Genomic DNA, 24690 nt, shown 5'->3' with positions numbered 1-24690 from the left:
CAACCCCTCAAAATAAAGGAATTATCTCAGTTTTCCGTTTATTTATATCTTAGATTTTATATTTAAAATGCTGTAAAAACACGCAAGCAATATATATCTGAGTAAATTACATAAAAGCCGCCGTTTTTTACTAAAAATACCATCTCCAGCTACCACCCCTGCTCAAAACCCTAACCCCCACTTCTCTCTCCCCAAACACACACAGACTGCAAGAATAAATCTTTAAAGACGCAAAATACCCATTTCGATCAATCAAAGCAATCATGGCGACGCACTCACCAAATCTGGAGTGTCGCATGTACGAAGCGCGATACCCAGAGGTTGATATGGCAGTTATGATTCAAGTGAAAAACATCGCCGACATGGGCGCTTATGTTTCTTTACTCGAGTACAACAACATCGAGGGTATGATCTTGTTTTCGGAGCTGTCTCGCCGTCGGATTCGGAGTGTTAGTAGTTTGATTAAGGTTGGCCGCATCGAGCCTGTCATGGTCTTACGTGTCGATAAAGAGAAAGGCTATATTGATTTGAGTAAGAGAAGAGTTAGTGAAGAGGATATTCAGACTTGTGAAGAGAGGTATAATAAGAGCAAGCTTGTTCATTCTATCATGCGACATGTCGCTGAGACTCTGGGTATTGATTTGGAGGTAATTTTTTCTCTCGAATTTTAGGATTTTCGTGGTTAATTTTGTCATTTTGATTTCAGTTTAGTGAAATTCTATACTGCGCTTTTTTGAGTGTTTATATATAGAATTTTAGGTATCTATTCATAAGTAAATTTCTGGGTTTTTTTTTCTCGATGTGATTGAATATTAGGGTTTTATGAGATTATTTTTTTGAAATTCGAGATTGTTACAGTTTCTATTTATTGAAATTAAGGGGTGGCTAGGCTATTTTGTGCTTTTCTTTTTTATTATAAATCTTTGTTGTTTCAAGAAATTGAATGGGGAATCCTACTTGGAGTGAGGTTAATTTATTTTACAATGCAGCTAATTTGCTGCGGTTTCTTTTTCTTGTTTCTGGATGTGCTCCTAACTGCAAAGAGTACACAAGGAAAATTTATTGGTGGCTGAACTTAATTGAACCAATATAATAATTTGTTTGATTCGAGTATATCCCATTCATGTGCTCCTGTAATGTGTGGTTTTTGTTCAGTGACATGCTTCTTTCCCAGATTTTCTTTTGAGTTCATCATGACCTGAGATAACACTTAACAGTATGTCATGGTCAAGAATTTGAATGCTTTCAAATAGTTCATGCCTAAAGAAAATCGGTACTTATTACAGGAATTGTATGTCAATATTGGCTGGCCTTTGTACAGGAAACATGGACATGCTTTTGAGGTGAGAATCTGAAGCTCTTCTTTGTGGAGATTTTTCCTTCGTCTTAACCTGTTATGCAGTACTTAAGGAGTTGAATGCAGGCATTCAAAATCATGGTGACTGACCCTGATTCAGTTGTGGGTTCCCTCACTCGTGAAGTCAAGGAAACTGGCCCTGACGGACAGGAGGTAATCATTGTTCAGTGAAGTCTTTGTCATATTCTCTGTTGATTACTAATATTTCCTTCATGGCACAGGTAACCAAGGTAGTGCCTGCTGTGTCAGAGGAAATCAAAGAAGCCTTGATCAGGAATATTAGGAGAAGAATGACCCCACAGCCACTGAAGATACGGGCTGATATTGAGATGAAATGTTTCCAGTTTGATGGCGTTCTCCACATTAAGGTCCAATTTTCTTCTCTTAGTTTTGCCTTCATTCTTCTCCTATGGATGGTGTTAATGCACATGACCTAAGTTTACTGAATGTAGACTTTCTAGTTTCTTGATGCTATTCTAAATTGCAAAAGCTACCTTTGACTTTGCAGGATGCAATGCGGAAAGCTGAGGCTGTTGGCAATGCAGATTGTCCTGTGAAAATCAAACTGGTTGCCCCTCCTCTTTATGTTCTCACCACACAAACCCTAGACAAGGTAAGCCTTATCTTGGGAACTCTCTTGGGATAAACTAGAGAGCCTTAGGTGATAAATTTGTCTTTTTAAAAAAAATCATGTAGGCAGTTGTGAAAATCTATGTGCAAGTCCCAACTCCCAAATAACTGATGATGTGATGCTTTGGGAGAATGGCAATTGTGCAATGCTTATGTCTACATGCTGAATCTCATTGCTTTTATATTCTTTGATGCTTTACTCGACATAAAAGCAAGTAGGCAGAGATCTAATTGGTTATACAATGATGCACTAACACATGTTAGAGGATACAAGTAAATGGACAAACTTGCTGTGTATTGTTTTTTATTTTCCTCCCTTTCACTTGAGGTGACAACAATACTTTGTCCCTCACCTTTTTTCCCATTTCTTTTTAATCACCTGGTAGGGAGTGATTAGCTTGCCTAATAAAGTGAAGGCCAGTTCATTTTCAGATTTTGTGATTCGTGCAAGATAGCAAGTTGTCACTGTCATGGTAAATCAGCCTCCAGAAAAAAGAACTCTGATCAATTAGGATTTTTATCTTGTAATGTCACTTAATTTATGTTGAGCTATTGTTGCACATTTTTGTTTGAGGCCAGAATATGAACTTGGCTGGTACCTGTTGATGATTAGCCAATTTACAAGCCAGCATTCTGATTCCTATGATTTGTTTTCAAGCTAGAGTCAAAGGTCCTGTCAACTGTTTTTTTAGCCGCTTCCTTGGAGATAATTATGGGATGCTGTCAGATCAATGGCTAGTATGTTGCTGATGAAATGCTCTGATTTCTACTGGTCTATGCAGGAACAAGGAATACAAATTCTCAGCCAAGCAATTGCTGCTTGCACTGAAGCAATAGAGGGGCAGAAGGGGAAACTTGTTGTGAAGGAGCCACCGAGAGCAGTGAGTGTCAATTTTTCATCTGCTCAAGCGTTTTTATTTTTTTAAACACTCAGTGAAACTTGAATCCATCTCTGAGTTTTTGATGTCAGTCCAAAAGGGCTTCGTTTTGGACTATTTGTTTACTTAATGTATAACTTGAGTTCCATTCTGGGCTTCTCTGACTTGGTGTATTGTCTTTTAGGTGAGCGAACGAGATGATAAATTACTTGCTGAGCACATGCTTAAGCTACGGAGTGCCAATGAAGAGATCAGTGGCGATGAAGAGAGTGGCGATGAAGAAGACACAGGGATGGGAGATGCTGATGTGGAGAACTCAGCGGGCATAGTGGAATGAAAAAGGCAACGGATACTGCTATTTTTTTACTGGAAATCATTTTCCCAAATTTTTTAACAAGGTTTTGGGAGCGTTGTATTGATGAGTTATTTTACCAGTTTACTGAATCATTGATAGTTTTTAGGAGGATACAGAACAAGTTATTGATCTAACTGCTAAACAATTTGCTATCATTCTCTGTGTTGCCCTACTGCTATTATTCTTGTACCTTTTGCTTCTTTTTTCCCCCCGTAGTCTTCCACTGAAGTCCTAAACTGAAATGGTGGGGATAGGCTTTTCTATTTTGCGTTGCTTTGGAGATTTATTTTGCTTAAAAAGGAAATGGTTTAGATGCCAAGATGATATAAATCAATAAATTACAAGTACGCCACTGTAGGTAAGATTAGCGACTTGTAGGAATCCTGTGGCTGGAACTTCTCACTATCCGTTTAGCTTATGCATTGTTTAGAGCAAATGGATTCTTGGTTCTTAATTGACCACCGTGTAGGTAACTCGCCAATCAAAACAAACCACACGTAACTTTTGCCTTTTGAGGGGCTGGATTCAATGCTCATAGCTGTACTAGCCCGTTTGCCCGTGGGCTGCTAAATGAGGCCTTTCTTATTTTTTTTTATTAAACTATAAGGAAATTAAAATAAATATAATCAAAATTCCTCAGCATTTTTTTTTGAAAATCTATCTTTTATCAAAAACATGTTTGTTTGAATAAAAGGCTTAAGAAATTAAAATACGTATTTTAATAGTTTAAATTAGGGGGGAAATGCACCTTTTTATTCAAAACTCTCATTCCTTATTCATGTATATTTTTTTTTTATGAAAACAAGTTTTGTTTAGTATGGTTTGAAATAAAAAATTATCAATAAAAAAAACATGAATTTATAATTTTAACATGGTTATATGAAAAATAAAAGAATAAAAAATTAAAAAATTATAATAAAAATGTCAGCGATAGTGCCCATATAGTTAGAAGGCAAACTTTTAAAAGTCCCTTTACTCTTTCTCTCTCTTCTCCTCCTAGAAAACGACATTTAAAATCCTCCAATGCCATCTCCTGTCTCTGCCTCCTAAAACCCTAACCATAAAACCCTGTCAAAACGCCACCACTCTCACTCGGCTCCGCCCAAGATGTCGGTGATGCCAATAGTACCAAGGGCGTTTTGACTGTAATGATCCCAATTCATCAAATGATTGTGAAAATAATTCCAACACTAATTATAATTTACTAGTTGACTTGAAGGGAAGGCGTGTAAAGGAGCGGCGGCAGTGGATTATATACCAGTGGTTGATTCAATCACTGAAAATTATGTGCTTATTCTGTCGATGTATAAAAAAAACATTTAATTGCTTAATCTTTATGACATGTCATGATTATGACATGTCATATATAATGACGTAACTTTAGAATGTTTATTTTTGTATTTTAAAAATATTTTAAAAAAAATTGAGAATTTTTTATTTTAAATTATATTTTTTGTATTTTTAAATGCTAATATTAAAAATAAAATTTAAAAAATAAAAAAATATTATTTTAAAATATTTTAAAATAAAAAAATATTTATTAATATAATTTCAAACGAACTCTTAAAGCCACTGTAAAATAACGTGATATTTGTCCAGCAACATCACTGCTTCACGGGGAACTTAATGTTTTGGGATCAAGAGTAAATCCCAGTGGTTAGCCATCACAGAAGATGAAATGCTTCAAGAAAGATCAAGCGACAGCAGTCTTATTTTTTCTCCATCTCCTCTACAATCCATTTCTAGTATTTACTCAGGGGGCATCACCATAGATTTAGCATTCGTCAACAGCTGTTCTGCCCACGTCAAATTGAGAACCAGCAAACCACAAATCTTCTCGGAGATCTCAGACTGAACAGATGCTTCTGAAGAAACAGAAGCAGCATCCGTTGGCACTTGCTTCTCGTTGACACAACTTATGTACATTACATGCGGGTCTGTATCACATTGTCTATCGTCGAGTTGAATTCCGATAGCTCGGGAATCCTGACAATAGGCGCAAGTTCCATGAAGCTTCATATATAGATGCTGGTCTCTTGGCATTATTGATGCAGTCAATATATGGTTTTTCCCTACATTACACACACACACACACAGGTGGAATTTCCACCCCCCCAAGCTCAGGTAGGATATCATTTTCAGGCAGGTAGGATATCCTTGTTCAGCTTTCTTCGCTGCGTGGACATCTTTATATAACCGAATAACTAAATTAAATTATCGAGCAGATTAGTTCATCGAGACAATTTCCCCATCTACACACTTAAATTATCAAGCAGATTGGTTAATTCACCACTTTCCTAGATAATTACATTCCAAGCAGATTGGTTAATTCATCACTTCTCCCATCTACACAATCATCTCCCTTCTAATCATTTACTGATGACTACTAATCTCGAAAGATGACAACCTACGGTTGTAACATAACAACTTGTCTGCTCAATTTTCTTCGTGAGTAAAGATTTATCAATGCACAATAATCAGAGCATAAAAACCTGAATCAAGTGCATATGTTATATAGTAAGACTTAAGAGAATCTGCGAAAAATCATCAACGAGGCGAATGTACCGAATTCACATAGAATGGCAGGGAACAATAGCTAATCAAGTATTTCCAGGACATTACAGCTTTAATTGGACACAGAAGCACCAGGGGTTGCATAGGCTATCAGTCAGCTCAATGTTATGTTAAGAAACAAGCACCCAAAAAGACTCCAAAACAAGCAAAGATTGACTGAACAAGAAATTTTGCAACGAAATAGACACCAGAAATTTCTATTAATGAAAAGATGGACATGTACAAATGCAACAGGCAGAGATTATTTGGAAATTTTAATACAAGTGAAACTAACATTAAAATGAACGTAGTCAGATTACATTACATAAGTGATGGACAGGCATAAGCAGTATCGTCTTTGACGAGTCTTCCATTCAATGTTCCAACAGTCCTAACATAGCAACCTAGCTCGTCCCTGCAAACGTAAGTTTGATTCGTCATCGCTTCACCTGAAAGAACAGAATGATCCCTAACCTCCATCCAACCATTGGAAACCTGTTTGTTAATAACATGGCTTGACAACTTCCCGTTTTTAATCCTCTCATTCACTGCATGAGTAACATTAGTAACAAGCATGAAAGTATCATTCTTCAACCCAGGGAGAGTGACAGTAATCACTTTGAGAGGATACTTTCTCTTGACAATAACACGACTAACCAATCCACCCACATCATTCAACACTCTCGCTTCTCTTCTCACCTCGATATTCTGTTTAACGGTGTTATAAGTCCCCTTCCTTTTGAACTTTATGGCGCTCCTAAACTTAACCTCCTGCAATATACTGGTAGTTAAATTTCCTGAACTCGACTTAACCCACCCTTCTATTCGCGTAAACTTCTCCGCCTTAATCTCAAACGATCCATCAAGTGATTGAAACTCTTCACCACGACTTATTTCTGATGCAGGATAAACATTCACAACATTCTTCGCTTCCACAATAGTCGAGGATGAATCCAACCAGATATGCAAATTCGCATCAACAAGCCAGTACTCAATCCCATCCGTAACTCCAACACCAAAAACATGATCTTCGTCGTCTAAAACCATGCCCAAAAACGGCGTCAAATCAAAATCATACGAAGGTAAATTAAAAGCACCAATTGCTACGATAGGTTTCCAAAACAAAGGATTAATCCCTCCGGTAAATATCACCGGAAATGGCATTTCTGATCCTACTAATTTCCCATCAATTGAAACAAAAACCTCCCTAAACGCGCCATTACCCCTCGGATTACTCATGTTATTCATTCTAATGTAAGAACTCGACGGATTCGAATACCAAAACTCATCAGTTCCATGAAACGAAACGTATAATTCCAAAACGACCTTCCGTGTATTCAACGGAAACCTAACCTTCTCAAACTTAACATCCAAATCTCCCTCTACTATAAACCAATAACCCTTAGTGCTATCGGAGGCTGAAATCGGAATTATTAAATCAGCTGGTGGGTCATACATGCTCTTGTCTCCAAAGAAGGGTAATTGTAAAGCTGGAGCAATTAGATTTTGAGTTATACCCGTGAACGGAACCTTGATGGCGTTATCCGTGTAGAAATAGAGAGTGACGTCAACATGGTAGACGCCGGTGTAGATATCGTCAACGATGTTTTCGAGCATGACAGTAAAGTTAAGGTTGTTTTGTTGGAGGAGAGAGGAGTATCTAGTGATGTCTTTTCGAACCTTCCAGAAGATACCGCGTTTTCCGGGTTCGGCGGTGCTGGTGCGGAGGAGCTCGGAGCCACCGAGCCATAAGGCGGAGATGCGGTCGTGTTGATCACCTTTGGATTTGACGTGGAATTCGAGGGCTACGTGGGACCAAGGAGGGGGGCATTGGAATGGTGGAAAGTATGGGGTGGAGTAAGGAGGCTGGTTCATTGTGTTGGCAAATGAATGCTGGATGATGTGAAGTTCGCATGATGGCTTCAAACGATCGGACGGTAGAGGATGGGTGAGCTCGAAGTATTCTTTGGATTTTGGTTTGGGTTTGTGCGATGACGACAGAGGTGGTGAGGATGGTTTGAAGAAGCGTTCTGGTGAAGTGGAGTGTGTCAGTGGAAGGGACACTGTGAGCAAAAGGAGAAGAAACATAGCGGGGAATGGTTGCATTTTTTCTTTTAATTTTTTTTGGGTCTTTCCGTTTCTGACGACGGTGATGAATGAAAACCCAGTAAAAGATAGTTAGCGCAGGCAAAATTTTACTAAGAAGTGATGGATGGGCCCCAGACTAATGAGATTTTCCTTGCATGTTACTGTTTTCGTAGTGATTTGTCTATCACAACACCACTTTTGGACCCTTTCCTTGCACGTTACTATATTTTAAATATAACTTTTTTTATATATATATTTACTCCAATAAAAAATATTATTTTAATATATTTAATATTAATACAACCACTTACTTTAACTGATCTTAATATAATTAATTTAGTTAATTTTTATATAATATCTTTATACTTAATATTTTCATTGAAGATAACCTCTAGTACAGCACTGGATATATTGTCATTGTTTGTAGTTGGAGATGCCAATCATTGACCAATTGCTGTGTAGTTTTTTTACCAGAAACACAAAAGTAGCTTTTAATTTTTTCAAATAAAATTAACCATTTCAATTTAAATTATTTATTATAGTATAGTATCAGATATGTTGTGTTCGTAAAATTCAAACATTTTACCAGCAAATTCTTCATTTCTAAGAGTGGATAATTATAATTTTTTAATAATTGATAATTAATTTTCTCCATGAGCATACACAACGAAGTTCCACAACATAATTTCCTTGCAATGATCCATTCTAGATCCCCATATCCTCTGTTATCAGATATGAAAATGATCAAAAGTTCGAGTTGAGAATGAGACTGTAAAGTGTTGCCCTCAAGAGACTTGGGCTCCCCTAATAACCGATGACTTTAGCTATACAGAGAGGGTGGCACCTCGACTGCTCTTGGCCTTAACATTGGCTCCCTTGCCGATCACCACCTCAACCGTCCTACGTCGCCACCCTCCGCTGCCAAATGCAATGGGGCATGCATGACCTTCATTGTCCTGGCATTCTAAATCTACTCCAAATTCAACAAGCATCGAAACTATGTCCTTGCTCCCTTTCACAGCTGCTGCGTGCACGGTTGTGAAACCATAATGATTCAAGACTCGCTAGTTCACCTCGTCTTGCGGCCATTAGTACTAGTTCTCCACACTGTAGAATCCCCAGAACCCCCCTCCTGCATTGTTATGCGTTGTTTCAATTGAAAAGCAAGAAAAAAATCAACTATAAGAAAGGTAAAAGCAGAACAACGAAATGTAAGGGCTCGAGATTTTTACAGTAAATTAATCACAGGTTCAACTTTGAGTGATTAAACAAGCTGACGCTCCTCATCACAGCTATGCAATGTAAATTAAAATATATATTATTTTTATTTAAGAGAAACTAACATTAATCACGAAAGAAAAACAAGTAAAGGAATTGTGTTTTGCGTAACAAACGGTGGCTCGGCATTTGGGATTGGGAAAGAAGTTTATGCGTTCTTGTGGGTCTAACATTTCTACCAGTCTCTCCATTGCAGGTGTGCGGAGTAGAGAAAGAGGAGTGGTGTCTTGTTGGTAACAGGCAGTGAAGTTTGTGTGGTTTTTGATGATCAGTGCATGTGAATATGTAGGGGTCTTGTCTGGAGACCTTTTTTTCTTCTTCATTAATTTGAGTGTTTAAATTTTATTTTTCTTAATTCTCAACGAAGTTCTTGCCCTTCTGTGTCAATTTTTTTGTTATTTGATGAACTATCATCTGCTTTTAATTGTTATTTGTAACCCAACTTTAATTTTATGTTTTTCGAGTATATAAACTTTTTATTTTTATTTTTATACACCAATATTTTTTAAATGTTCCAATCAAATAATTTTTTAATTTTTAATGTTGGTTTTTAGTAAAATTATAATAAATTAAAAAATTACTTTAAGAAATTATTTTAATCATTGGCGAGTCATCTATATAAAAGACTAAAAAAACATTTGATAATTAATTAAAATTAAAAAATAAATTATTGATACGTTTAAAATATTTATTATTTTAACCAAGCAAACTAATATTATATCATTGCAATATGAGTGCAAAAAATTAACGAAAAAATCGCGGCCATGGGCTGGAATTGGGTCACAGTGGCTTTTGATGCATGTGTATATGGCTTTCTTTTAGCTGTATCACGGATGATGGGCCTGGAGCTATCACTGAGATTAGAGTTGCATGAGGTGTTTTTTAAAATTATTTTTTTAAATATATGTTAAAATAATATTTTTTATATTTTTAATTTTTAATTTTAGTATATTACAATAATAAACAAAAACTTTTGATTAGAGTATAATTGCATTTCTAAACCATGCATTAAAAAATCAAATTTTATTAAAATTTATAGTAAAATTGCACTTAAAAAAATGTATTCAAATAATATATAATTTTTATTTTTTAAAATTTATTTTCAATATTAACATATTAAAATAGTCTAAAAATATATATATATAAAAATCATTTAAAAAAAAAACACAACTCTGGCACCCTAAACACGTCTGTTTGAAAATGTGGTTGTGGTTGCTTTTCAAAATGCTTTTCACCTAGAAATATATCAAAATAATATTTTTTTATTTTTTAAAAATTATTTTTTATATCAGTGCATCAAAATGATCTAAAAATATAAAAAAATATTAATTTAAAGTAAAATAAAAAATAAAATTTTTTTAAAGTTTTTTAAAAATATTTTTTAAAACATAAAAACAAACTATTTTTACCTTAAAAGTCAAACGATGGCACTAGCCTGAGGTCCGGCGGCCCGCCCTTTCGTTTCATAACCCTGCTGCTAATAACTTCATGTCGTTAGGACTACATCTTTTGTGTAGCAAGCTCAGATGGTTATAAAAACTTTAATTTTAATTAGTTGTAGAAGTTAATCATGTTGCTTAAAGCTTTTTAAATTCTAAAATTAAATACATAGTATTGAAACTATTTCATTTCTATTAAAATATTAATTTTTTCAAATAACATGTAAAAAAAAGGAAAAAATTAAATTCAGGATCATAAATTCATCATCCTGATCATTAATTTTAATTTGTGATATGCTCAATTGATCATTGCCTGCACCAGACAAAACACCGAGCAAAAAGAGTGTGTTAAGCAAGCTGATCCGGTGGAGCCCACGGCCATTTTTCTAAACAACATCCCAGAGTCGTTATGAGCGAGCCTTTTCATTTTCAGCAAGCCGGTGACAGACAGGCACTTAAACACCCCCACGTGTTAACATTTGATGCTCCAAATTTCTAAAAAGCACAGAAACTTTCATGACAGGCAGGTAAATTTATCGCCAGGAACATTCCATCGTCCTCTTCTTCCCTTCCCGCAAAAAACGCTCTCAGCTGCCAAGGCTGGTATGCCCCTTCCGTTTCAAAGAGAATAAAAGAAACAACACATACACACCACACTCACCTCTTTCTATTCACAGTTAGCTCCCCCCCTCCTCTCTTTCAAAACGACTTAGCTTTTTATTTAAAACGCCATTGTCGATACCTCTGATCCTCTCTTAAGCTTCTTCTCTCTCTTTTGTTTTCAGAGTGAAATCCTCCCTGACAATAAAAAAATGTTTTACTCACACCAGCTTCTAGCTCGCAAAGCACCTCTTGGCCAGATATGGTGATCTCCTCTTCACCTTTTTTTTAAAAAATTCTATAAGCTGCTTGCTTCGCTTTTTTGTTATTAGGATTTTAATTCTGTTTTGTTCTGTGCATTTGTCTCTATTTATTTTTTGAAGTGATTAGTAATATTATGATACTCAGGAACGCTCTATTTCTGCTGATTATCTTTTTTTTTACATAATTACCCTGTTTTTTCTGGAAAAACAAGGAATGTATTCATTGTGAATATAGATTACTTATATTGAAAGGATTTTCGGTTCATTTTTTGAACTGAGCGACTGGACGCGGTTTATTTTAAGCAAATATGGAGTGTAGTATTTGCATGATATTCTCTGTCTCTGTTAACTAAAGTGGATTTATACGATAATCTGCGTTTCCTCTGTTTGACGAAGGATGGCTGCAACCATGCATGCGAAGATCAACCGAAAGAAGCTCAATAAGCTCAACATCATCCGTATCTGGTTATTTTACTTTTAAACTATCTCTATTTTCCTTTCCTTTTTCCAAATCCGCTCAAATCGATATGGCGGACTTCATTTTTCTTCTCATTTTTGCTTGTTTCTACAGTGAAGAGATTTTGAATCCCTCAGTGCCTATGGCTCTTAGACTCTCTGGAATTCTCATGGGTACTCGTCCTGTCTCTCTCATTTAAGAGTGTTTTCTTTTTCTTTCAAGTTAGGAGTTCTAACTTCTGTCTGTTTTTAATCAAAGTTTAAGTTCGTAACAGAGACATTTCTCTTCCTCTCTTGTTTTTTTTTTCCCTCTCAGGTGGAGTTGTTATTGTCTATGAACGAAAAGTGAAGCTCCTCTATGGTGAATCTCCTTTCATTCTTTTATTGACCAGTACTTGAATTTCAATTTCATAATCTTATTGATAATGCTTCTTTATACTCTGGTTTTTCTTCACAGATGATGTAACCCGCCTGCTGGTACATACATTGAAATCATATAATTCAACAAAAAAAAAATCTAAATTCTGTATTGTTTTTCCCTTTCAATTTCCGTGCTATGATCAACTATTATTTCATGACGCGTCGCTCGTTTCTTGATTTGATTTTCGTCAGGTTGAAATAAACGAAGCATGGAAAGTGAAGGTAGCCCCAGACCCCACTGTCCTTCCTAAGGGAAAATCACAGGCCAGGTCTGTCACTGTAAATTCTTATCCAAGCTCTAAATCAGCGTTTTTTAGCACATGTTTGGGAGGAGTGGCGTATTTTAGCATGGATAAAACCTGGCACTTTTTTTAAAAAAACTTCATACTAGTTCAAATTTACGGGGACGACCTCCGCGCATTGTAGCACCGGTGACAGTTCACACCTCACAGTGATAACGATACTTCATGAATTTTGAGTGTGAGTTTTGGGTGCTAAAGCAAGGGTAGTAAAAGTCGAAGTGCATGGATTTTGTTTTGTTTACTTTGTGATGCTGTGTGTCTATGATTGAAGGAAAGAGGCAGTGACTTTACCAGAGAACCAAGAAACAGATGTGGGAGAAATTGAGCAATCCCTTAATTACTCCAATGCTGCAACCACCACCATGGGTTTTCAACAAACAGCCTATTTCACCATGGTAAATTGTTCATTTTATTCTTCTTCTTCTTCTTCTTCTTCTTCTTCCTTCTTCTTTTATAGGATGGTACATTGTTTAATCACACTCTTAAAAGGACATAAAACAACTCCAGCATTATTCATTAACACTACATCAATGAGTTATATGAAGTTATGTCTTGGGCATTTTTTGTGGTCAACTACGCTGTGTTTACTTGGTGGCAAATTAGCGCACAAAAACTTGTGGACTGTCTATCTGGTAGGTTTTATCGTGCATGAGCAAATGGTGACCTTATTTTGTTTGATGGGAAGGTGTTTGATTAACGAACCCAATTAAGCATTAAGCCGCAAAAGGTCTTTAACCCACACAAATTCGAATTAGTTGCCTTATCTGTTATGTGGTAAATTTATGTTTAGTCCATTGTCTAAGCTGTTGCGTTGCAGTTGTGGATTTTGCTTCAGATGCCTTGTGCATGTTACAAAATGCATATTATTGTGGATGTATAGCAATTAGCATTGATTATACTAATATTATGTCATTGAGGTAGAATTCATAATACAGCTTTTATGGTGCTGCACTAGCTTGCATGTCAAATGTATAAATTTCTAATCTTACATTCAGTGAAATTGAAGTCAAATTTACAATTATGCATGATCTAACCTAAGTCATTGCATGTGATTTAATAAGGAATCAAAGCATATCAATGGTAATAGAACTACATGCACTCGCTGGGAAAAAAAAAGTTGTTAAAATGAATACTTCTAAAATAGGGTATGCAGCTGATCACTTTTTGACCCCTCTATGTTGTTCAGCGGCTTGACAATGTGGATGAACCGTTTGTTAACAATGATACCAGGGAGGGAGATGCATCCCATCACTTACATCAAGGTTTCCATTTATTACTTGCCGGCTTCTCCTCCATCCAAGCTTTTAGTTGTGAGTTTTCTGGCATGCTGATATTGTTCCCTTAAGTTAACTCAAGATGCCTTTTCAGCTGATGCCGACAACATCACGTTATTTGAACGTTTTGATTCATACCAGGCTGATGCTGATGCGTACAATCGCTTTGAAAGGTGAATTCAATCATGATGCAATATCGGTTCTGATTTGCATAATTAGTTTATGCTTTTCATATAGGGCTTTGCCGCTGCCTGTGCATAATGTGGTTCATTCTAGTAAAATTGTATGCATGGAAGTTAAAATTCTCTCCTTGTGGTTGACAAGGCATTTCCCTTACTTTAATCTTATTGGGTTTTCATTATATTCTCATATGCTGATCTTGGACGATGGTGTGGCAGATTTGATATTGAAGGGGATGAAGAGACACAGGTGAACTTCACTTCAGCAGATCATATGGATATCCCAACTACTCTCATACCCTCCCCACATGAACAAGACGAAGCTCAAAGAGGTCAGCAATATAAAATGCATGTTAGACAACTGTTGCTTGTTTTTTGATTAATTACTTTTATTGAATGATTTTGAAGTTGATATAGTGTATACTTCCACCTTGATTGACCTTTGTCCTTCGACATCTATATATTCCAATAGAAGGTTATGCAACAAGCACTTTGAATTGATATATACATCCCACCAAATCGAGCTATTTTCCTCTTTCTCCTTTTACCAACCCTTCTCCTTCTATGACTGGCATGATAGAACCTGGTTATAATTAAGCTGCAAATCATTTTATGTTTGCGTTGCTTGCTCAAGCTTAAGTCTTTTGAGTTGATTTATCAATATGCTTGGTGAGGATAGTATCCAGTACCGTCTCAATCTCCTTGCCCATTGACATCAGTATGCAAATCGTAGGAAAACACAAAAATGATAGAAACAGGAGGATGCTCTTGAATGACACCTTATTAAAAGTATTATGTCTTGCAGACTGAATTGGAAATGAAACAGCACCTCATTTTATTTTATGTTTTATTGTTTTTGACTTATTAATAAATTTCTTTATGAAGCTTGTAACTGGCTTGATGTCATCGTTTCATTAACCCACAAACATCATGTCTAAACATGTACTTCAGAGAGAGGAAGATCAATCAAAAGGATGGCTCTCTAATTCCCTTGCCTCCCTTTTTCTTTCTAACTCTTTAATCCAGAAGCCTGTATATATGACCTAGTTATTTTCTGGGTAGAAGCCAATCATTAAACAATTGAATTATTTCAGATATGGGAGTTGACATGCTGGATGGTCAATCATCAAATGCCCAATTAAAGTTATTATTTATTAAGATGCTATACTGTTGTTGTCTTCTTTCTAAGTTTTGTCCTTGATTTGAGAGAATGCCTTGGTCCTTGTCACGGATGTGCCAGTATATGTAACATTTGTAAATTATTCTTGATTTACATGCATGGCTCCTTCCACTGAGATCCTACCTAATCTAAGTCAACTGGTTGCGTGACTAGCCCCATTAACTTCCTTTATTTGTAACTCTTTAGCGATTTTATGCTTAAAAGTTTACGGAGACTACTTATACTGATAAAGAGCATTCAGCAAAGAAACTATCAACCTGGGTACACATGCTAATGTTAAGGTCTTCCTGCAGCGGAAGAAAACCAAGACCATCATCCAGAATTCCAAGTCAATCAACAATCTAATGAATGCAAGGGAGCCAGGCAGGTAATTAATTGTAACATCTCCTGCACTGATACTATCATTTTATAATAAAAGAACAATACAAGTACAACAAACTTCAAAGTATGGATGCAACAGGATCAGCAGAAGCGAAGGCCAATTAAAAGGAAAACAAGAAGACAAGCAACTACTACCGTTGATTATGAACAAACCATTATTCCAGGTCATGTATACCAGTCATGGCTTCAAAATGCTTCTGACATTGTCTCAAGGAGAGGAAGAAAGAGGAAGGTCAGGTCTCGATTTCCAATATGATTCGCATTTCGGTGAAGGTTCACCAACTAAGCTTGTGCGAGGAAAACTTTGTGACTTACCATCATACGAATTACATAGTTTAAGAATTGCTAATTGTAATGGGTGCATGAGTGCTCTATGATACTTGTAATCGTCAAATTTTAAAAAATCTTGAAATTGTTACCCTTTTGAAATGGAGAGCAAAAGGGAAGGAAAAAAAATTATCTGGATGTTTTATTGATAAGTTCCCTATTCTGCTTTTTTTTCAGGCACGCATGGGTATTATGTCCACTACAAAAATATCTAACCTCATGGAGCTCCCACCTACTGTTCTTATTGATGATAATGGAAATAGAGAAATCTATTATCCAGCTCCTCTTCTGGAACTTTGGACCAAAAGTACCCAGCCTCCTCATGACTCCCCTTCTGGTGAGATTTAAACATTGTAACTTTTAAGATTGTTCTCCTAAGAAGATTTTCCTAACAATGATTAGAGATTCGTTTTGTACTTGTGTAAGAAGAAAGGACTTCTGCACCACTGCCACCAGAACCATCAAAATCGTCACCACCAGACAGAGTAAATTATGAAGAACCAGCTGGATATGTAAGTCCCAGCAGCAGTGACTTGGTTCTTCTTCTTTTTTTTTCTGTAGAAATATTATAGCCTTTCTATGTTGATTGTTTGGAGTGTAGACCTTTGATGATGTTCATAGTGGAGTTGGCTCTCAGTCACTGGGTACTTCGATAGAGAAGATGAGAACAAACGTTGTGAATGATGAGCAATCCATGGATATCCTCATGGAAGAACTAAAAGCCAACCTTAGGAACAATGGTGTGGGGATGACTGAAGCCAATATGGCAACACCTAGGAATTCTGGTATGCTGCGTCTTTCTCCTCTGCTTCATATGTTTCACTTGTCTAGATAATGACTAAAAGGTAATTAGAGGATTATGATTACACTTCTCAAAGTTCGTTTCTTGATCTGAATTACAGGAGATGGAGTGGGGTCCATTCCAAGCTCTGGATCAGGGCATGGCATTCCACCACATTATTTGGAAGTCAATTTAGGACGGTTAGTGGAACCCATATATATTTAGCTAGAGTGATGAATGACTGTGTAGGAACGTTTCATTGGGATCACTGTGGAGTTAGCTTTTAAGAGTTAAGACTCATTATGCTCTTCAGATAAAAGAGAAATGATGCATTTGGTATTTAATGTACTGACTATCGACAGATCAAGTAAGAAAGGACGTCATTCCTCATCCAGACACAGTGGTAGTAGTCTCGAGACAGTAGTTGAAGAGGATCCTTGGCGGTTTGCTGATCCAAATTTTGAGCTATCAAGGCTGTCTGAGAATGGCCCAACACCTGATCAAGGTAAATGGCATGGCAATTCATGTCTTTGGCTGCGGTGCTTTGGCTATTTGGTTCTACCTTTTCCAATCAAAGAACCTAAATCCTAATTCCCCCTGTTAAATTTTCCACAGAACTGTTGGTTGAAACTGAACCTACACAAACCCAACATCATGTTGTTGGTCAGCCTGTTGACAAGATAGCTGATTCTATCCGAATGTATTGCTCTTATCTGGCCTTTTGTTGAATTTATTTAGTTCTTGCGTTTGTCATATGATCATTAAACTCATTAACCATACTTAAATGTGCACAGGCAAATGAAAACGCATTTTGAAACGCCAGGAGCCCCTCAAGTAGAATCCCTGAACAACCTGGCTGCTGGAATGAACACAAAAGCAGCAGCTCTGCTGTTTTATCAAACTTGTGGTATATTCTTTCTCGTGTCATCAGCAGCAGTTACTCTTTAATTTTTAAAATCAAATGCTAGCTTGACATAATTCCAACTGACTGAAACTGTGAATTTTTTTTTCTTGACCTGATTTGATTGAAACTTGGATAAATTGTATGCAGTTCTTGCGTCACGTGATTTCCTAAGAGTTGAACAAAAGGTGCCTTATGGGGATATTCTCATCTCTAAAGGAGCCAAGATGCATTAATAGGTCATCATCTTGTATGTGTACCATTTTTTTTTCGTCTTCGGATATTTTTAGGATGATGGTTTTACAAATAACTCACAATGTTTGTTTTATGCAGCTTACTGTTTTATTGGAGAGCAGGAGTTCACATTCCTGTGAGATTCGCCAGCTGGTAAGATAGTATAAATAGCAAAGGAATCTCCTCTCTTCTCAGGAAAGTTTTTATAGTATTAGACTGTTCTGGACTACTGAATTTTGATTGGTGATTGGGGTTCCCTATGCTCTTTTCCCCACAATAGATCAAAAACTATATTTCTCCCATGCACACGGAGATTTAAGACATTTTTAGAAAGACTGCAGAGAACCAAAATTACTCGTGGAAAAGCGAACAAGGTTCTCTTCCCAATAATTTGTCTTTGGCCTGCTAACGTTAAATTAAGAACATTGTTATGAAGTAAGAACGCTACTGTGTTCCTGAAATTAAAGAGTGTCTATGAGTGTTATATCAATTGTTTTTGCATTAAAATAATATATTTTTTATTTTTTAAAAATTATTTTTGATATTAATATATCAAAACTATTTAAAAATAAAAAAATTATTTTTTTTCAAAACTCCGTTTGAAATACAAACACAAACGGCCACTTATTAGAGGTTGAAGATAGGAAGCAGAGACTTAATTTTACCAAAAACTTGTAATTTGCCTGTACTATGACTTTCAACAAGATCTAACAGAACTTAATTTCATTTTTGATATTTTCTTTTATTCATGAATAGGTTTTCTCGTGATTTTTATTTTCTTGAAGCATGGCTGGTGTGCAATGTATAATCCTAGGATATGTCTACGTTGTCATGAAATTAATTAAAGGCGGGAAAACATATGCTGCACATGAGATATTTCGCTGGTATAGCTTCGGTTGCCAATGAATGGATGATTCATGAGCAGATGACATGGGCAAACAGAGGAAAAAAATTCCCACTACTTCATACTTTATCCATTTATATTGAATTATATATATTAATTAATAATCATATTAAAACTGCTACAATTTCATTGATTTAGAAAAACGAAAATCATATCAACTATGATATGCATGACTTAATTTAATTCAATGAAGCGTGGAGTGATGTTCACAATCCTGCAGTACTTAAGTTTTCCATCTGAATTCTTAAAAAAAAAATTAAGAAATGACATTCATGAATTATATTTGATTTATGCGGTATAGGTTATTATGGATTGTTGCAATATTTTTTTTTCATTTTAATTATCAAACTCTCTTTCTACAATTTGATTCCTGTGTGATCAAATTAATGATTAATTGTTTTTAATTTGTTAGGGAAAGATAAGATTTTTTTAAAAAAGGGATTAAAGTAAAAAATAAAACAAGAAAAATAGATAGTCAAAATTAGCTTAAAAAGTTTACTAATCCTTTTATTTTTCAATCGATAACTTTTGGTTCTTTTAGTTTTTGAAAATTTAATTTTGATTTAAAATTTTATTTTTATATTTTTTAATCCTTGATTTTAAAAATAATAAAAAATCATCATATTTTAATTAAATATAGATAACATTATCGCTTGAAATAGATTTTGACCACAAAAAAATCAATTGTGGTGCTATCAAATTTCATTAGAAGAAGAGACGTTGCGTTAGAGTGTTCTTTAGCTTTTTCAATGCCTGAGATGGTAGATCTCAGCTTAAAAGTTTTTGATTTCAAATTGATTTTGAGTTTTGGAAGCATTTTGAATATTTTTTCAAGATTATAAATGAGTTTACGAAGGTAGATCGATTCAATATATTGTTATTTAAATATTTTTTAAAAAATATTTTTAAATATCTTTAAAAAACATCTTCTAATATATATCAAATTTTGAATTTATAATTTGAAAATTATTCTCTTACAAAATATATTAGCATGCATGGATATTATTTTTTTAAAAAAATTAAAAACAAAAATCGACGTTACGTCCGCGAGATAATAATATAATTACTGTTATTTTGGTAACAACAGGGCCGAGTTCAAAAAAACCTGGATCCATTGCATCTTTAGCCAGGGCCTTCCTAAAAAGAAGGTTTATTGACATTTATATTTAAATTGTATTAGGAATGTTAAAAAAATCAATCAATCAATTAAATTAAAAAAAAAAGTAAAAAACATTAATTAAAAAAATTAATCATGAAAAAAACTAAAGAAACCAATATAAAAACTAAAAAAGCCATTTGATTTGATCTGGTTTTAATTTTATAAAATTAAAACTGATTGAACTAATCCAAACCAGATTAACCTTATTTATTTAATAGAGCAAGAATCAAAAGTATAAATACAAACTTATGCTAAACCTAAATCATTTTTTTCCTGTCAGCCGCCCCTCCCTTGCCGTCTCTCTCTCTCTGATACTGGAAGGCTGGAAGCATTTGCAAAGGCACAAGGTGAAAGGATATTGATTCTAAGACATTGACTGCATATTCAAAGCAAAAGATGGATCATGGGATAAACATGACAAGCGTGGATTCAAATTTTTTGCCACTTCATCCACTGCCGCCACCTCCCCCAAGCCTTCCTATTGGCAATGCCATTGCAAATCCAATTGGGCATGCCACTCATGAAAAGAGTTATTCAACCTTCTAATCGTAAGATCCCCACCATTTATGCTGAAAGTTGAACTGGGTTGCCTGCTTTTTCTCTATTGATTCATGAATTCCATGGTTTTTTAGCCTTATGGTCTGGAGGAGTGTACGGGGAACTGGTGAAGTTTTTGGCACCATCTGTGCAGACAATGGGTTTCCCGGTTTTCAAGCAAAAAACCGGCCCGGCCCGGCCCGGTTCGGTTTCAACCGGTTTCCGGCGCTTTCGGGTCAAAATTTCTAAAAGTTCAAAATATCGGTTCGGTTAGCTTAAACCGGGCCGTGAACACCGCCACGTATTGGTGGGGTTTTAGTGGCTTAATAGTAACGCCACCACGTATTGGTGGGGTTTAAGTGCTGAGAACTTTGGGGGCGGTGAGGCGGGGCAAATATGGGAATAACAGGCAGAAAAGCACAGTAACATTGATATTGGTTGCAGTCATGACAACTCAGACTCTATAAATGATTTTTTTTTTTAAATAATAGCAATCAAGCGGATAGCATTAATAGAATGTCAACAATTATTATTTAAACACTATAAAATTATTCTAGTTTCAGTACATGTACAGCTTCTACACGTGTCATCCCATTAATTTTTTTTTTACCTTGAAGCCTTCGATATTTTTTTACTGGGTAATCCTTGAGTAGCCAACCGATTTAATTTAGTTTAATTTTTTTATATATATTTGTAGGGAAAATAAAACTTATCAATAAATAGAGGACGACTTTCATAAAAAAATAATAATGCTATGTCTATAAATTAGTAAATTTACATGCTAATAAAGTAAGTGTGGGTAAAAGATTTAAAATCCCTGCCATTACTCTGTGAAAGAAGCGGATTTACCAATGTTTACACCAAGTTTCTAGTAGAAACAAAAGGGGGTATTAAAGAACATACCATATTAATTTCTTGTAATTCCATAACAGAAAAGCACTTATATAGTCACGTCTTCAATAAAACATAATCACAATATCTCCGTCATCGTTTTCTCAATAGCCCCCACCAAACCCTTCCTCGCTAGCATTCTTCCACTCCCTAAAACCTTCCTTACTCCTCTCTTCCATTCATGTGGCCCAACTGGTTAAGATCGCCCTCAAGATTTCCCCCCTCCCCGAGATCACAACCTCCGTCACCAAGATTCTGTTGCTCTTCCTTCAAGGATATCCAAACCCTCGTCACTGAAGAACCCGAACCCATTTCCCCCAAATCGCCCTCCCTTTTCCACCGGGCCCGGATCTCCACTTCAGTCCTCCGTTCATGGGCCCACCGCCATGCACACCCATCGACCAATCAATCTATTTCACTGCCAACCCACCTGGACCAACACATCATTCTATACTTTACTAGTCTCCGCATTGTCCGCAGAACCTTTGAGGATTGCAGGACCGTCAGATCCATCCTCCGTGGGTTTCGTGTCCAGATAGACGAACGTGATTTATCGATGGACGGTATGTATTTAGACGAGTTACAAGAGATTATTGGGTCAAAAAAAGTTACTTTACCAATTGTTTTCATCGGAGGAAAATATATTGGCGGGGTCAAGGAAATCACTGAATTACACGAGAGTGGAGATTTGAAGAAGCTGATTGGCGGGTTACCGCTTTCTGTCACCAATGCCTGTGATACATGCGGAGGGCTCAGTTTTGTTCTCTGCGAACAGTGTAGTGGGAGCCACAAGATCTACACCGCCAAGTATGGGTTCAAAAACTGCACTGCTTGCAATGTTAACGGTCTGATTAGATGCCCCACTTGTGTTCCTTCGCTACGTAGGCGCAGGTCATCATCATCTTAGCCCAGAAAGTCAAACTAAAATTATACAGGACAGTGTTTGGTGTTGTTTATTTATGGGAAATCCCGTGTGTATTTTAATGGCTTACATTTATTTTCCGGGATTTGTTTCTTTAGATGTTTCGGAGTCCCAGCAATTCTTTTATCTTACCACCAAGGTTTATTATTTGCAAAGTTCAGACAACCAAAAAAAAAAAAAAACGTATATTGTTATGTGGAATGTGTATTGAGTTTATAGTTTAGATCAAGGGTAAGTAGCCAATCAGGGGTAAGTCGCATATTTTAATGTCGTATTGAGTTTTATCATCCCTTTCTTGAAAACTTCGATAGTTCTAAATAAAATCACTTTTAATCAATAGCTTGTATAAATGTTAGAGATTCATTAAGTCGTGTTGAATTCAGTTGCATTTTTCATGAATTTGTGCTTAAAAACAACCTTTTCATCTCATCTCAGCACTTTTCCAAGGCATTCATTGAGTGGAATATTTATTATTCCTTGATTGCTCTAGGCATGGAGATAAAAATCTAAAAAACCGATGCTAAAAGGATAAGATATATTATAATTTATTATTTAGGGTTCCAAAGTAAGAGGTGGAGGGAAAAGTACATAAATAAATATTATAATATATCTTAGAAAAAAGGGCACCGAGTCAAAGCGAAACCCCCACTTCCCCCCAAAACCTCAGAAGGTTTATGTTTTGCCTAGAAAATGAGGTTTTAGAACCTTTTTATTGCAGAAGCTGTGTCAAATATAGATAAAAAGGATGAAAGATTGCCAAGTATTTATGCTTTTATGAACTGTCACTACAATTGTCCAATCAAATATATATTAAACATGATAAATGCCCAATTACAACATCGAGAAGCTTGACCACCTACAATAATATATATATATATATATATTCACCATCACAAGGCACGTTTTCTTAACCATTATATTAGAACTGAAAGTGGGGAAAAAACCAAAAAAATAATATATTACAAACACCTACGAAACTCCAGGATAAATGTATTACTGGTTATTGCTATTGCCAAAAATAGTTTTGATTTATTGATAGAAATCAAGCTGATATACATGATATCTTGCATGTATCATAATCCATATTTATTTATTTGCTTAAAAAGGATTGTCTCAAAAATAATTTAACGAACTTCTGGTATCATAATATAGACAATCTATAAAAGCATTCAATTAAAAAACTTTTGCTCCCCATGTGATCTCAGGTTCGAGCCCTGTGGTTGCTAATATGATGGTCACTGGAGGCTTACACGGTCGTTAACTTTAGGGCCCGTGGGTTTAGTCGAGGTGTGCGCAAACTGGCCCGGACACCCACGTTAATAAAAAAACAATTAAAAACTATATATAAAAAATTAAAATCTAAAAATCATGCTAACTAAACAGTATTAACTCTGAACGAAAGGTTGTAGCACAAAAAAAAATATTCGTACGTATCCAAAATTATTGAAATATTGTATGATAGTCATAAATCTATCTTTGAATTCTAAGATTCGACCACCAAATACACCAATCTTCATAAAAACAACATATTTACAATTACTACTCCATTTGTGCTGTCCTGACAATGTGCATCTAGCTCCTCGGCACATTTACTTTGAGCCAGAGACAAATTTACATAGCAATCACATTCCATAAGATTTGTCAATTCAAGGTTGCTGGTCGAGGTGCAAATTTAGCTTAGATCTCGAATCGCTTATGATGAAAAGTAAATTTTTTTACATATTTCCTGATTGCACGCAGCTGAATAACTTGTTTGAATCCAACATGAGAATTTATTACCATTCCACAAATCGAACTAAAAATCACCGAATAGTAAAATTAATAAAATAATACTTTGTTGAGATTTAGTGCATTAAAGCCCCATTCTAAGATCCGTCCGAGATGTGTTATTTAAAAAATAGCCGAAAATATAAGATGGAAACAATAAAATTCCACCAAATAAAATGATTAAAACTGGTGGTAGAACGTACCAACTCATCATCTATCCAATCATTTAAACTTCAATATTTCGGTTGTGCCCAGTATTAGCATGTATGTATTGAGGTTTTTCTCAATGTAGCAGACTAGAAATTGGTGATTAATTTGCAAAACATTGACGAATTTATACTTCATTTAATAAAAGAGAAATTTTAGTTTAATTATTTCATTAATGTCCTTCTTCTCCTCAAGAAATTTAGGTCCAGAAAAGAGAATCGTTATAAACTTATTCACGTACGTATCAAAAATCTATACAGTGCATGTGAAATGGAAGCTGTGGGCTTAAATGCTCTCAAGGGCTCGCTTGTATTGTTATGACTAGGCATTTTAAAAGTCATATCAGATATCAAGACAGGTACTATGTGCTCTTTTTTGTTTCCAGTTTTTCTTTTTCCTTTTCTTTTGTGAATAAGCAGTGGCGGAG

At 35.6% G+C, this 24690-nt stretch overlaps 4 protein-coding genes across 4 annotated transcripts; 3 read left to right on the top strand and 1 right to left on the bottom strand.

The window, feature by feature from the left end:
* The first annotated feature begins 128 nt into the window (after positions 1-128).
* Positions 129-3375, top strand: LOC7472445 (eukaryotic translation initiation factor 2 subunit alpha homolog). Its single transcript, XM_002312142.4, has 7 exons — positions 129-647; positions 1287-1343; positions 1424-1510; positions 1579-1725; positions 1866-1970; positions 2770-2868; positions 3050-3375. Exons 1-7 carry the CDS (start codon positions 264-266, stop codon positions 3200-3202), a joined length of 1032 nt encoding a protein of 343 aa, XP_002312178.1. The 5' UTR covers positions 129-263; the 3' UTR covers positions 3203-3375.
* Positions 3376-5962: 2587 nt separating this feature from the next.
* Positions 5963-7945, bottom strand: LOC7462091 (peptide-N4-(N-acetyl-beta-glucosaminyl)asparagine amidase A). Its single transcript, XM_002311209.4, has one exon. The coding sequence runs from the start codon at positions 7877-7879 to the stop codon at positions 6095-6097; it is 1785 nt and encodes a 594-aa protein (XP_002311245.4). The 5' UTR covers positions 7880-7945; the 3' UTR covers positions 5963-6094.
* Positions 7946-11256: 3311 nt separating this feature from the next.
* Positions 11257-18366, top strand: LOC7462090 (sister chromatid cohesion 1 protein 1). The gene is made up of 21 exons (XM_002312141.4): positions 11257-11443; positions 11838-11906; positions 12013-12071; positions 12214-12258; positions 12355-12374; positions 12510-12586; positions 12891-13014; positions 13806-13881; positions 13988-14066; positions 14292-14404; positions 15546-15619; positions 15713-15865; positions 16138-16297; positions 16390-16472; positions 16562-16745; positions 16863-16941; positions 17104-17246; positions 17357-17441; positions 17536-17648; positions 17793-17892; positions 17976-18366. Exons 1-20 carry the CDS (start codon positions 11391-11393, stop codon positions 17876-17878), a joined length of 1875 nt encoding a protein of 624 aa, XP_002312177.3. The 5' UTR covers positions 11257-11390; the 3' UTR covers positions 17879-17892; positions 17976-18366.
* A 2937-nt stretch (positions 18367-21303) lies between these two features.
* Positions 21304-22446, top strand: LOC127905644 (uncharacterized protein At5g39865-like). The gene has a single exon (XM_052455152.1). The coding sequence runs from the start codon at positions 21549-21551 to the stop codon at positions 22272-22274; it is 726 nt and encodes a 241-aa protein (XP_052311112.1). The 5' UTR covers positions 21304-21548; the 3' UTR covers positions 22275-22446.
* Positions 22447-24690: the final 2244 nt, after the last annotated feature.

Source organism: Populus trichocarpa, chromosome 8, assembly GCF_000002775.5.
Source record: "Populus trichocarpa isolate Nisqually-1 chromosome 8, P.trichocarpa_v4.1, whole genome shotgun sequence".
Classification (NCBI taxonomy): Eukaryota; Viridiplantae; Streptophyta; class Magnoliopsida; order Malpighiales; family Salicaceae; genus Populus; species Populus trichocarpa.
The sequence above is the reverse complement of the archived record's forward strand: the minus strand, read 5'-3'. Positions and strand labels throughout refer to the sequence as shown.

What these genes read in the sequence shown, in the direction of transcription:
- LOC7472445 (XM_002312142.4), top strand. Translation starts at nt 264, where the DNA reads ATGGCGACGCACTCACCAAATCTGGAGTGTCGCATGTACGAAGCGCGA. An exon ending in CTCTGGGTATTGATTTGGAG is followed by an intron (nt 648 to 1,286) that starts GTAATTTTTTCT and finishes TACTTATTACAG; the next exon opens with GAATTGTATGTCAATATTGG. An exon ending in CCACACAAACCCTAGACAAG is followed by an intron (nt 1,971 to 2,769) that starts GTAAGCCTTATC and finishes TGGTCTATGCAG; the next exon opens with GAACAAGGAATACAAATTCT.
- LOC7462091 (XM_002311209.4), bottom strand. Translation starts at nt 7,879, where the DNA reads ATGCAACCATTCCCCGCTATGTTTCTTCTCCTTTTGCTCACAGTGTCC.
- LOC7462090 (XM_002312141.4), top strand. Translation starts at nt 11,391, where the DNA reads ATGTTTTACTCACACCAGCTTCTAGCTCGCAAAGCACCTCTTGGCCAG. An exon ending in GCGTACAATCGCTTTGAAAG is followed by an intron (nt 14,067 to 14,291) that starts GTGAATTCAATC and finishes ATGGTGTGGCAG; the next exon opens with ATTTGATATTGAAGGGGATG. An exon ending in TCCTCATGACTCCCCTTCTG is followed by an intron (nt 16,298 to 16,389) that starts GTGAGATTTAAA and finishes TTGTGTAAGAAG; the next exon opens with AAAGGACTTCTGCACCACTG.
- LOC127905644 (XM_052455152.1), top strand. Translation starts at nt 21,549, where the DNA reads ATGTGGCCCAACTGGTTAAGATCGCCCTCAAGATTTCCCCCCTCCCCG.